This window comes from Hordeum vulgare, chromosome 7H, assembly GCF_904849725.1.
Source record: "Hordeum vulgare subsp. vulgare chromosome 7H, MorexV3_pseudomolecules_assembly, whole genome shotgun sequence".
Classification (NCBI taxonomy): domain Eukaryota; kingdom Viridiplantae; phylum Streptophyta; class Magnoliopsida; order Poales; family Poaceae; genus Hordeum; species Hordeum vulgare.
The window spans coordinates 581,378,697-581,391,001 of NC_058524.1; the positions used below are offsets into that span (position 1 = coordinate 581,378,697).

Consider the following 12,305-nt stretch of genomic DNA (forward strand, 5'->3'; position numbering starts at 1 on the left):
GAATAGGCTTGAGTTGCAAATGGCAAAGTTGTGTCTCAAAAAGCCCTAAACCACCAATATATATAGGAGGAGGGGAGGGGCTAGCCTTGGGGCACAAGGGCCCCAAGGGTGTGCCGGACGAAGGGGGAGGAGGACTCCTCTTCCAATTCGGTTTGGGAAGGAGGAGTCCTCCTCTTCCTTCCCACCTCCCTCTTTCCTTTTTTCTTTCTTTTGATATTTTTACTTGTGGCGCCATAGCCCTCTTAGGCTGACTCCACCAGCCCACTAGGGGACTTGGTGCGCCACCCTAAGGCCATGGGCTCACTCCCGGGTGGGTGGGCCCCTCCCGGTAAACACCGAGAACCCATTCATCACTCCCAGTACACTGCCGGAAATGCACGAAACTTTCCGGTGACCAAATGAAACCATCCTATATATCAATCTTCGTTTACGGACCATTCCAGAAACCCTCGTGACGTTCGTGATCTCATCCGGGACTCCGAACAACATTCGATAACCACACATATAACTCAACTATACTAAAAAATCATCGAACCTTAAGTGTGTAGACCCTGCGGGTTCGAGAACTATGCAGACATGACCCGAGACACCCCTCGGTCAATATCCAATAGCGGGACCTGGATGCCCATATTGGATCCTACATATTCTCGGAAGATCTTATCGGTTGAACCTCAGTGCCAAGGATTCATATAATCCCGTATGTCATTCCCTTTGTCCTTCGGTATCACTACAAGAAATATGGTTGTTTATGACAAAAAATAATGACGACGGTTTAATTGGTCATTGATCAATGACCAAAATTCAGAATTTGGTCAGGGAGAGCGTTGGAGGGTCCAAACCCTATAGTATTATGACAATTTGGGTCCATAAGGTCATAATTTCAATGCCCGCAATGGTCATTAACATGTCTAGCACTATTCATGATGTTAATTCATACCAGCAATGACCAAATTATAAGGTTACAATCATAGATTTTACGTAACTGGACGATACCTCGTTTTTTTTCCTACGTGTCAATTTTGCTATGTGTCAACCACACTTGCGGGTGGGACGAGTCTATCATTCAAACCTAATAATCTAGCAAATCGATGGACCCATTATAAGATTCGGGTCTCGAAGGCTTTGTTATGGGACCCATGTGCCCTATGGACCTACTTACCGAGCTAACCTGTGGAACCACCACCATGTGAAGTGTGTTGACATGTGGGACCCGCGTGGGAGACCCATGGCCTAATAGGAAAATAAGGATGATGAATGACCTTGGAACATGGAAGGGGAACTGTCTAAACGAGAAATTTCAAGGTAAGGAGTGAAAAATTGTTTTTAGCATGTATGTATGTAAGACATATTAGATTAATTCCAAATGAATTAGGAAAAAGCCAAGATTACTCGCTTTGATGAATAAAACAACAAAATAAAATATGTGTGCGCATGCTAATTCCATATTTTTTAAAACCTTTTTAGATTTTAGAAAAATAAAAGACACTAAGACGTATCGATATGTTTAAATAATCCCAAGAAATGATTCAAATTAGTTATACATTACCTAGATATGAAATAAAAGTTATATGTTGAACTATGAATTTTATTTTTGTTTCAACACATGATATGTGATAAATGTACTTCAAGATTTAATTATATCCAAACAAAATAATTTAACACTTCAATAATATTAGATGATGTTAATTGCATATATATCGTAGTATGTTCTATGATTTTTTTAAACAGTATGGATGAAATATTTTTTCAAAGGTACTAAAGAATGTATCTTAACTTGGTGTTTGCGAAAATAAAGAATACATTATATTACAGAACAAGATTTAATATGAAGATGTATTCATTAATTCTAATGTTTATACTCCCTCCGGTCCTTTTTACTCTGCATATTAGAATTGTATCAAGTCAAACTTTATAAAGTTTGACCAAATATATATTAAAAAATAACAACATCTACAGTACCAAATACACATTTCATGAAACTACATTTCGTAATGAATCTAACAATATTAATTTGACATTGTGAATGTTGATATATGTTTCTATAAATTTGGTCAAAGTAGAGATACTTTGACTCCGGACAAAGCTAATATGCAGACTAAAAAGACCGGAGGGAGTACATGATAAGATGGGAAACATAACATGCACATTATTGTTGTACACAACCACATAGGCCCATTATCAGCAAGATTGAAAAACTGGCTTCTCGAGAACAAAACGAGAAAATCTAGCGCGACGCGGCCAAAATTTCAAAGAAAGAGGGCGGCATCACCAAATTTTCCCCACCTGGATAACCCTAAGTCGTCCACATCGCCGTCACTCTCCCTGTTGTCTCTCAGATCCAATCGAGTACCACCACCGCTATCCTCTCCAGTCGTTGTATCGCCTCTCCTAGCCCTCGCCACCACCAGGTTATCCCCCTCCTTTCTCTGTGCATCTGACACGAGCGGTCGCCGGTCCTCGCGCCGTTGGAGAGGAAGCCGTCTCGCCCCAGTACGCCTGCCGGAACCCTACCCAGGACGGGTCACCTGCCGGACATCCTCGATCCTTGGCGCCACCAAGCATTACTGGTCCTCTGGAGGTGCCGGCTGGCCGGGACATCGCCGCCATTGGATCCATCTACCCGAGGGAAAACAAGCCCCCCCCCCGCACAGGTACGTGTGAGCACGGAGTCGCTGGCTAGAGGTCACCATTAAAAAGCTGTTGAACATGTTAGTACGAATATAGCAATCCACATTCCTATCTGTACGAATATATTGTGCTTGCATGTACAGTTTTGACCTTGTCTGGTGTTGTGCTTGTATTGTGCTGGCCTGTACAGTTTTGACCATGCCTTATAGCGATCCCCATTTGACAGTGGAATATAGCGATCCTCATAGTTAGTTTTGCCATGTATTGTGCTTGCCTCTACCTATTGGACGAGAAAAGACTAGAGAGTTCGTGGTGATTCATTTTACTCCTATATTAATACTTGTTTTGCAGGTAAACATTTGGATTTATGCTAATTAGGAGGTAAATACCGATTTTAATCAACTGTTTCTCTCATAAGTTGGATTAGTTTCAGGGTTTTATTTTCAGATTAGATTGTATCCAGTTTTGTGCACATAAACCACATACGTTTTTGATGAGGCTTCTATTTTCCAACCAGGAAAATGGTTATCAACTAATATTCCTTGGTGCTAGAGCTATTGTCCACGCATATCTGACAAAAACTTCCTTTTCAATCTAAAACAGGTAAATATAGTTGTTATCGTTTGATGTTTCCTTGTGTCAATTTTTCCAACCTGTGTTGATCTGATCATATATGCAATATAACTTCATTGATTATCTATTAGTTGTTCATGTTGCTCTTCTGAGAAGAGGTTGATCTTGCACCTCTCACTAAGGTATGCGATGATGCGAGTACCAAGGAAAGTGATGCATTAAAATGAAATTTGTTCTTTTTTTGCTTCCTTTAAATTTGTCGCTCAAAAAGTATGATAAGTTCGGCCCTTCGTGCTAGACATGTTAGTGACTTAGCACACATTTATTTTGGACATGTTATCCTGGACATGTACTGTATTCTCAGATTCATATAGTTAGGTGCTCCTTATTTTGTTATGTTGGAGCTACAGAAGCATCTCGGCCATTTAGGGAAACTAAAATCTGCATCTTCAACTATAGTTTGCTGATTTGGGTTATTTGTGAGAAGAATCCTACATAATAATACCATTTCAGTTTTAGTATATACATGTTGCTAATACTTTCAAAAAGCAGGTCAGTGTAAATATGTAAATATGAATAATGCAATACATTGCATTTCTGAAGGTTTCCAGTTTGAGAGATATATTTCAACATTCTATTGCTTCTGGTGGATTTGCGGGAGATTGTGTGGTGTTTTTCTAGCATCAGGGTTTTAATTTACCTCACAAGAATTTTGGAAACTCATCAAGGACGTCCTTGACCTACCTGCTCATAAAGTGAGTATCGTCCTCCATTTTCTAACTGAGCTATCGACATAATGATCATTGATTTTTTGTGATCCCCACTTTGTATACAAGAGAAAATGAATTGCTGCACTGTTCTTTAGATGGGCACCATATCATTGTATCAGTACCGAGGCATCATACTATATATTTTTCTCTTTCTCTTGCCTTGCGTTTATATTCCATGCAAATAAACAAGGTCATCTTATCTGCTAGGTGATCCCAAAGGTAGGTAAATGGGGTTCATTCCCTTTTGTTGTTGATGCATTATTAAATCTCTTACAATTACAATAGTGTAAATTCACCTAATTTATCAATGTATTTACTAGAGCTCATTTAGTTTAATGTATTTACTAGAGCTCTCATTCCTGATAACTTCTTCTAGATTGGTGACCGTTGGTTGAAGTTGTTCCATTGTGAGAATTGAGCTTAAACTTGCAGTATAACTTTGCTGCAATATCACTATATGAGCCCTTTTAAGATGATCTTTTTATGTTTAAGCATTCTAGCCCCTTGATCGATGAGAGTACTTTCTATAGTAGAAAGTACGGTAATAAACATGAGAAAACAAGTATATATGCAACACTTGTGGTTAAAGTTGCTATTAACTGTCTTTATGGTTCTTTACCCACTCTGTTGAATCGGTGTGCTGTGTGCATAAGTATATATTCGGAATTACTAGTTGTGAATAAATATATTATATATAGTATTTATTGCTGGGTGTGCATAAGTATATATTCTGTATTGCTAGTTGTGAATACATATATTGTATATATATAGTCTGTATTGCTCTGTGCATAGAATTTCTAGAACTGGTTATGAGCAAAAATTACAATTGTTAATTCTTTTATCTGTATGTTGCCTGATCTATTGCTCATGGGCAAATTCTTGTTATACCAAGATTGTCCTGATTATCATAAGATTGTAGATTTATTTTTCTCATGAAGCTAGGTTTCTTTTCAAGCATGTCTAACATCTACATGGAATTCTTGAGATAAATAATATAAGGATATTTTTTGTGTTACATGTTCCCAAACCTATAATCGGTTATTATCTGTTGACCTTTTTTTAATTATGCGTGGCTCGTTGTCTACATGCTTATCTATGCATTAGTATTTGATGCTCTATCATATTAGTTTCCTAGGTCTGCTTTCTGCGCCTTACCATCATTTTATTCTTGCAGGCGGCAAAGGAAGGAGTGGCATATTGTGCAAAGGAAGAGGATGAGAAGAAACTCGTGCTTATCATCCAATCTTTGTATAACTCTCTTGATGTGTGTTTGTGCACTTGTTGGGTCTTTTTTTCACTTGCTGAAGTATTCTGTTGTGCACTTGTAAAATTATTTTGATGTGCACTTGTTAGGTGTTGAACCTTGATGTGTAGAGGAGTCGGTGGATGATGTATTGTATTTCATTTGATTTGCTATTGAAATGAAATATATAGTTTATTTGTAATCTTATATATTGTTGTATTTGTTTTTTAATGGGTCTATCCTGAGATATGTGTGCTTTTGCAAAATAATGCATTAACCCAAACAAATCAGACATTTTCAACAGTAAAATAGGTATTGGGTCAGGCCCATGTAGGCTAGATTGGTGGACTTGGCTTTGAAATTTATGATGATTTCATTTGGTCACTAGCAATGCCACGTCAGCTTAACCACGTCAGATCCTAGGTGGCTCGCCCAAATGCGTAATGACCAAACCTTAATTTTTGTCAATAGAGATCTACGACCAAAATTTAGGAAAGGTCATGTTTGTTCATTCTTGACGGCCAACTATTGACCTTGTAAATTTTGTCAAAAAAGGTCAATAAACGACAACAATGACGAATCAACGACCAACGTAGGGAGTCATAATTGACTGTATTTCTTGTAGTGTATGTTACTTGCCCGAGTTTCGATCGTCGGTATCCGCATACCTATTTCAATCTCGTTACCAGCAAGTCCCTTTACTCGTTTCGTAATACAAGATCCCGTGACTTACACTTAGTCACTTTGCTTGCAAGGCTTGTGTGTGATGTTGTATTACCGAGTGGGCCCCGAGATACCTCTCCGTCACACGGAGTGACAAATCTCAGTCTTGATCCATACTAACTCAACGGACACCTTCGGAGATACCCGTAGAGCATCTTTATAGTCACCCAGTTACGTTGCGACGTTTGATACACACAAGGTATTCCTCCGGTGCCAGTAAGTTATATGATCTCATGGTCATAGGAATAAATATTTGACATGCAGAAAACAATAGCAACAAAATGACACGATCACGTGCTACGTTCATAGTTTGGGTCTAGTCCATCACATGATTCTCCTAATGATGTGATCCAGTTATCAAGTGACAACACTTGCACATAGTCAGAAAACCTTGACTATCCTTGATCAACTAGCTAGCCAACTAGAGGCTTGCTAGGGACATTTTTTTGTCTATGTATCCATACATGTATCTATGTTTTCATTCAATATAATTATAGCATGGATAATAAACGATTATCTCGTAACATGAAATATAATAATAACTATTTTATCATTGCCTCTAGGGCATATTTCCAACAGAATTCCATGACAGGGTTGTCGTACCACTATGGTGCGGATCGTGTCCTTGTGGATCTTCGAGGTTCAATAGCAACTTGATCCGAAGTTTCATGATCATCATCATTAACTTCTTCTCTAGCCGGTGGAGGTAGCTCAGGAACATTTTCTTGTGTTGCGTTACTATCCAGTTCAAGAGGAGGTACAATTACCTCATCAATTTTTATTTTGCTCCCACTTACTTCTTTCGAGAGAAACTCTTTCTCTAGAAAGGATCCGTTCTTGGAAACAAAGATTTTGCCTTCGGATATAAGATAGAAGGTATACCCAATAGTTTCCTTAGGGTATCCTATGAAGACGCATTATTCCGATTTGGGTTCGAGATTCTCTGGTTGAAGCTTCTTCACATAAGCATCCCAGGCCGAAACTTTCAGAAACGAGAGCTTAGGTTTCTTTCCAAACCATAATTCATACGGTGTCGTCTCAACGGATTTAGATGGTGCCCTATTTAAAGTGAATGCGGCACTTTCCAATGCATATCCCCAAAACGATAGCGGTAAGTCAGTAAGAGACATCATAGATCACACCATATCCAATAAAGTGCAATTACGACGTTCAGACACACCGTTGCGCCGCGATGTGCCACGCGGCGTGAGTTCTGAAACAATTCCACATTTCCTTAAGTGCGTGCCAAACTCGTGACTCAAATATTCTCCTCCACGATCAGATTGTAGGAACTTTACTTTCTTGTCACGTTGATTCTCCACCTCACTCTGAAATTCCTTGAACCTTTCAAAGGTTTCAGACTTGTGTTTCATTAAGTAGACATACCCATATCTGCTTAAGTCATCAGTGAGGGTGAGAACATAACGATAGCCACCGCGAGCCTCAACTCACATTGAACCGCATACATCGTTATGTATTATTTCCAATAAGCTGGTTGCTCGCTCCCTTGTTCCGGAGAACGAAGTCTTGGTCATCTTGCCCATGAGACATGGTTTACACATGTCAAATGATTCAACATCAAGAGACTCCAAAAGTCCATCTGTATGGAGGTTCTTCATGCGCTTGACACCGATATGACCAAGACGGCAGTGCCACAAGTATGTGGGACTATCATTATCAACCTTAGATCTTTTGATACTAACACTATGAATGTGTGTAACATCATGTTCGAGATTCATTAAGAATAAACCATTGACCAGCGGAGCATGACCATAAAACAAACCACTCATATAAATAGAACAACCATTATTCTCATATTTAAATGAGTAGCCATCTTGCATCAAGCGAGATCCCGATACAATGTTCATGCTCAAAGCTGGTACTAAATAACAATTATTAAGGTTTAAAACTAATCCCAAAGGTAGATGTAGAGGTAGCGTGCCGATGACGATCACATCGACCTTGGAACCATTCCCGACGCGCATCGTCACCTCGTCCTTAGCCAGCCTACGCTTGTTCCGCAGTTCCTGCTTTGAGTTGCAAATGTGAGCAACAACACTGGTATCAAATACCCAGGAGCTATTACGAGCGCTGGTAAGGTACACATCAATAACATGTATATCATATATACCTTGGATGTTGTCGGTCTTCTTATCCGCTAAGTACTTGGGGCAGTTCCGCTTCCAGTGACCGGTTCCCTTGCAATAATAGCGCTCACTATCAGGCTTGGGTCCTTTCTTTGGCTTCTTCCCGGCAACTTCTTTGCCGTCTTTCTTAAAGTTCTTCTTATCCTTGCCCTTCTTGAGACTGGTGATCTTATTCACCATCAACACTTTATGTTCTTTCCTGATTTCAACCTCTGCTGATTTCAACATTGAATACAACTGCTGAATGGTTTTCTCCATCCCTTGCATGTTGTAGTTCATCACAAAGCCTTAGAGCTTGCTGGAAGCGACTGGAGGATTCTGTCAATGACTGCGTCATCCAGAAGTTCAACTCCCAGCTGAGTCAAGCGGTTGTGCAACCCAGACATTCTGAGTATGTGCTCGCTGACAAAACTATTCTCCTCCATCTTACAGCTGAAGAACTTGTCGGAGACTTCATATCTCTCGACCCGGGCATGAGATTGAAAAACTAGTTTCAGCTCTTCGAACATCTCATATGCTCCATGTTGCTCAAAACGCCTTTGGAGCCCCGATTCTAAACTCTAAAGCATGCCGCACTAAACCATAGAGTGGTGATCACTCCATGACTGTCAGGCGTTCCTAACGTCCTGGGATGATACGGGCACGAGAGGGTCACCTAGCGGCGCATCAAGGACATATGCTTTCCTTTAAGTCATGAGGATGAGCTTTAAGTTACGAGCCCAGTCTGCATAGTTTCTACCATCGTCTTTCAACTTGGTTTTCTCTAGGAAAGCGCCTAGAGCAGGAAGTCACGGTCGCGGCTCCTCGCCAAACCAGGGCCTCCCAGAGTGCGCTAGCAAACTGGTTGCTGGGGTGGTTTGCCGAAGCCCAGGCTGATGAGACGGAAGCTATGATATGTACGCCCTTTGGTTGGCACGCAACGAGACAAAAGAGGGCAGGAAAATCGAAGCACCACATGAAAACATAGAAAGGGTCTGTGGGCATATGCGGGAATGGAGGGAGGTCCATGGAAAACAAAATCCGACGACAAAACAAGCCATGGCGCAGCACTGGTCTGCTCCTGAAGAGGGCTAGACAAAAGTGAACTCTGATGGAGCCATAGCCAGGAATGGAGGAAAGGGAGGGGGAGGTGCAGTTCTTAGGGACGACAGTGGAGGTTTCCTGACGGAGGCATGCCATTTTTTCCCTCAAATTGTTGATCCTGAATCAGCGGAGATTATGGCCTGCAAACGGGCACTACAAGTCGCGTCTCACATCCAAGTCCAAAGGATCCATCTAGAGCTGGACAGCCAGGCTCTAGTGCAAAGGATCAACCGTCCAGGGAAAGATTTATCCGCGACAGGACCCTGGCTGGAGGACATCAAATCTCAGCTACAAGCGTTTGCTGATTTCAAAGTTTTTTGGGTTAGGCGATCTGCGAATGTTGCCGCTCATAAACTAGCAAAAATAAATGTAGGTGAAGAACTTTGTAAGGTTTGGCAGGGGTTACCTCCAGACTGTATTCTGGATGTGATCGACATTCCGAACTTCTTTTAATTCAATATAAATACGGCAACTTCCCTTCAAAAAAGACCGTTTCTGTGAACGAGCCCTACATAGTTTTACACACGTTGTGGTTATTCCAACAGCAACTAGATGTTTCTTTTTCTATTTCTTCTATGCTTTTTTTTGGCGTGTTTGTACTGTTGCCCCAGCCGTCGTCTTGGTGCTGGCATTTGGATGTTTGGTTGTATGAATGGTTGTTTTATTTATAAAACGGGATGAAAGCCTATTCTAAATAATTTGGTGATTGGAAGTCTCGAACGTGTCTGCACAAACTTTCATAGTCTTCACTTTGGCACCACAAAGTTCAGAGCTCACGAATCGCCACTAACAGTGTTGCAAACATGACAATATAGCACTAGTTGTAGAATACTCATCATCACAGGGTTATCTGATAATTTAGTGGGGACGACCGAATTGGGCTATCTGAAAACCGTTGTGAGGTCGTGCTGGTGGAAGCCTTGACGATGGCGCTCTCGGCTAGTCCCTGGACACTGGAGGAAGCCATGGCGTCGGCGAGGCTTGCTGTCTCGCCCAATACCACGATCTCCTCCTACATTCGTCGTCGTGGGTAAAGATGTCAAAGAGAGTATGAAGTTGCTGAAAATCCTGGTTCAGGTAGTTGATGGTGCGAGGAATGAAGTGCACGAAGACGGATTCGCCTTGTGGACTCGTGATATATATATATACCTCTTTGTTATGGTTGGATGATTCGCCATTGGAGAGCTTTGGTTCGTCCGCTTGCTGCTCCCGATCAGCTCTCCGCTTGCTGCTGTTCCTTCGCTTCTCAGAACGCTGCCTCAACTTGGACCTGTACATATGGCAGCAGAGCAGAAAACCATCAAGCCCACAGCTTCGGCAGAAAGTAAATTCTGCAAGATCAAAGTCCTCACTTCCTTCCGTCATGGGAGGCGGTCAGATCCGGAGTCTCCTCCTTGTAGACGACCGGGAGGTCCGACACGTCGCAGGCCAACGGAGGCGTGCTGAAGAACTGCAATGCAAACTCGTGTGAATTTAGGAGCATCAGGTACTGCAAACTTGTGTGAGTTGAATATCGGTTTGTGCGCCGGCCGGGACGTACTTCGCTCTGGAGAGCCTGGGCGGCGGTGCCGCGGGCGGCGGGGTCGAGGGCGAGGAGCGTCGCCAGCAGGGGGAGCGCCGAGGGTGGCATGCCGGCGAACTTCTCCGCCATCGTCGACTTGTATGTCTTGGGCGGGCGGAAGGTGGCCGGGAGCTTCATCCTCGGCCAGTACTCGTCGGGCGGCGACCCGCAGAGGCTGAAGATCTTGAAGAGCTGCTCCACCTCCGTCCTGCCGGGCATCAGCGGCTTGCCGGAGAACATCTCGGCCAGGAGGCAGCCGGCGCTCCAGAGGTCGATGCCCACGCCGTAGTCGGTGGCGCCCAGCAGCAGCTCGGGCGCGCGGTACCAGAGGGTGACCACGCGGGTGGTGAGCGGGCGGCGCCGGCCGGGCCCGTAGTAGTTGGCCAGGCCCAGGTCGCCGATCTTGAGCACGCCGGCGCGGTCGATCAGCAGGTTCGAGCCCTTGATGTCCCGGTGCAGGATGTTGCGCTCGTGGCAGTGCTGCAGCCCCATCAGCAGCTGCTGCATGTAGCACTTGATCTGCATGCAAAAAACTAAGAAAATGAGTTTTACTCTGATCGTCGTCGTCTCCGGCTCCGGTGGTATGTACTGTACCTGGGGGGTGGTGAGCGGGCGGGCGATGAGTCGAGACAGGTCGGAGTACATGAATTCGAAGACGAGGTAGATGCTGCGGTGCATGCGGGAGGTGGCGATGCCGTCGAGGCGGATGATGTTGGGGTGGTCGAGCCGGCGGAGGATGCGCATCTCGCGGGCCATGAACCGGACGCTCTCCGGCTCCATGGTGTCCAGCCGTACCTTCTTCAGCGCGACGAGCCGGCCGTCGGCGCCGCGCTCGCGGGCCTTGTACACGTTGCTGTACGTGCCCTGCCCGACCTTCTCGATCTTGTCGAACGCGTCGGCGCTCCGGGGCACGATCCCCTGCAGCGCCTCGCGCGGCACGTTCTCCAGCAGCCACGTCGGCCACCCGTCCACCAGCTGCTCGCGGTCGTCCTCCCGCCGCGGCGCCGCCGGCGCCTGCGGCGGCATCGACAGCGACGGAGAGGAAACCGTGGCCGCCGTCAGGTTCGACGTCCCCGAGGCATCCGTGGTCTCCGTCCCCGCCAGGCCGTTGTCCTTGGCGTCGGCCTGGTCCCTAGCGACCGCGACGGCGGCGGTGGTGGGGAGCGGGTCGGTGAGGCGGCGGGCGGCGGCGGGCGCGTAGCCGTTGCAGCGCATGAGGTGGTCGATGCCGCGGTCGTGGCTGCGAGCTGGGGAGCCCTGGGACGGCTTGGCTTGCGCGCAGCCCATGTCGGCGGAGCCGCGCGGCGGCGACGGCGGCGGCCGCGGCGGCTGGTGCCGACGACGGGATGGGGGTGGAGGTGGAGGAAGGATCGCGACGGGGAAGGAGACATCAACATAGGGGGAAGGGGAACGAGCCCTGGGCATGGCGCCAAACATATAAGCAATTAAATTTTCAGGCTGGCTGGTGGTGACATTGACAAGAACAATATTGTTGCCGGCCGGCGGCGGCCGGCCGCGGGCGCGGCCGATCGAGGATGTCGCTGGTGACAGGCTACGTCCTCACGTACGTGTCTGCT

The 12,305-nt window shown here is 44.9% G+C and overlaps 1 protein-coding gene across 1 annotated transcript; it reads right to left on the reverse strand.

The window, feature by feature from the left end:
- Positions 1-9,878: 9,878 nt before the first annotated feature.
- Positions 9,879-11,696, reverse strand: LOC123412446 (probable serine/threonine-protein kinase At1g09600). Its single transcript, XM_045105394.1, has 5 exons — positions 11,323-11,696; positions 10,708-11,247; positions 10,520-10,617; positions 10,317-10,437; positions 9,879-10,179 (listed from the first exon to the last, which is right to left on the reverse strand). Exons 1-5 carry the CDS (start codon positions 11,506-11,508, stop codon positions 10,006-10,008), a joined length of 1,119 nt encoding a protein of 372 aa, XP_044961329.1. The 5' UTR covers positions 11,509-11,696; the 3' UTR covers positions 9,879-10,005.
- Positions 11,697-12,305: the final 609 nt, after the last annotated feature.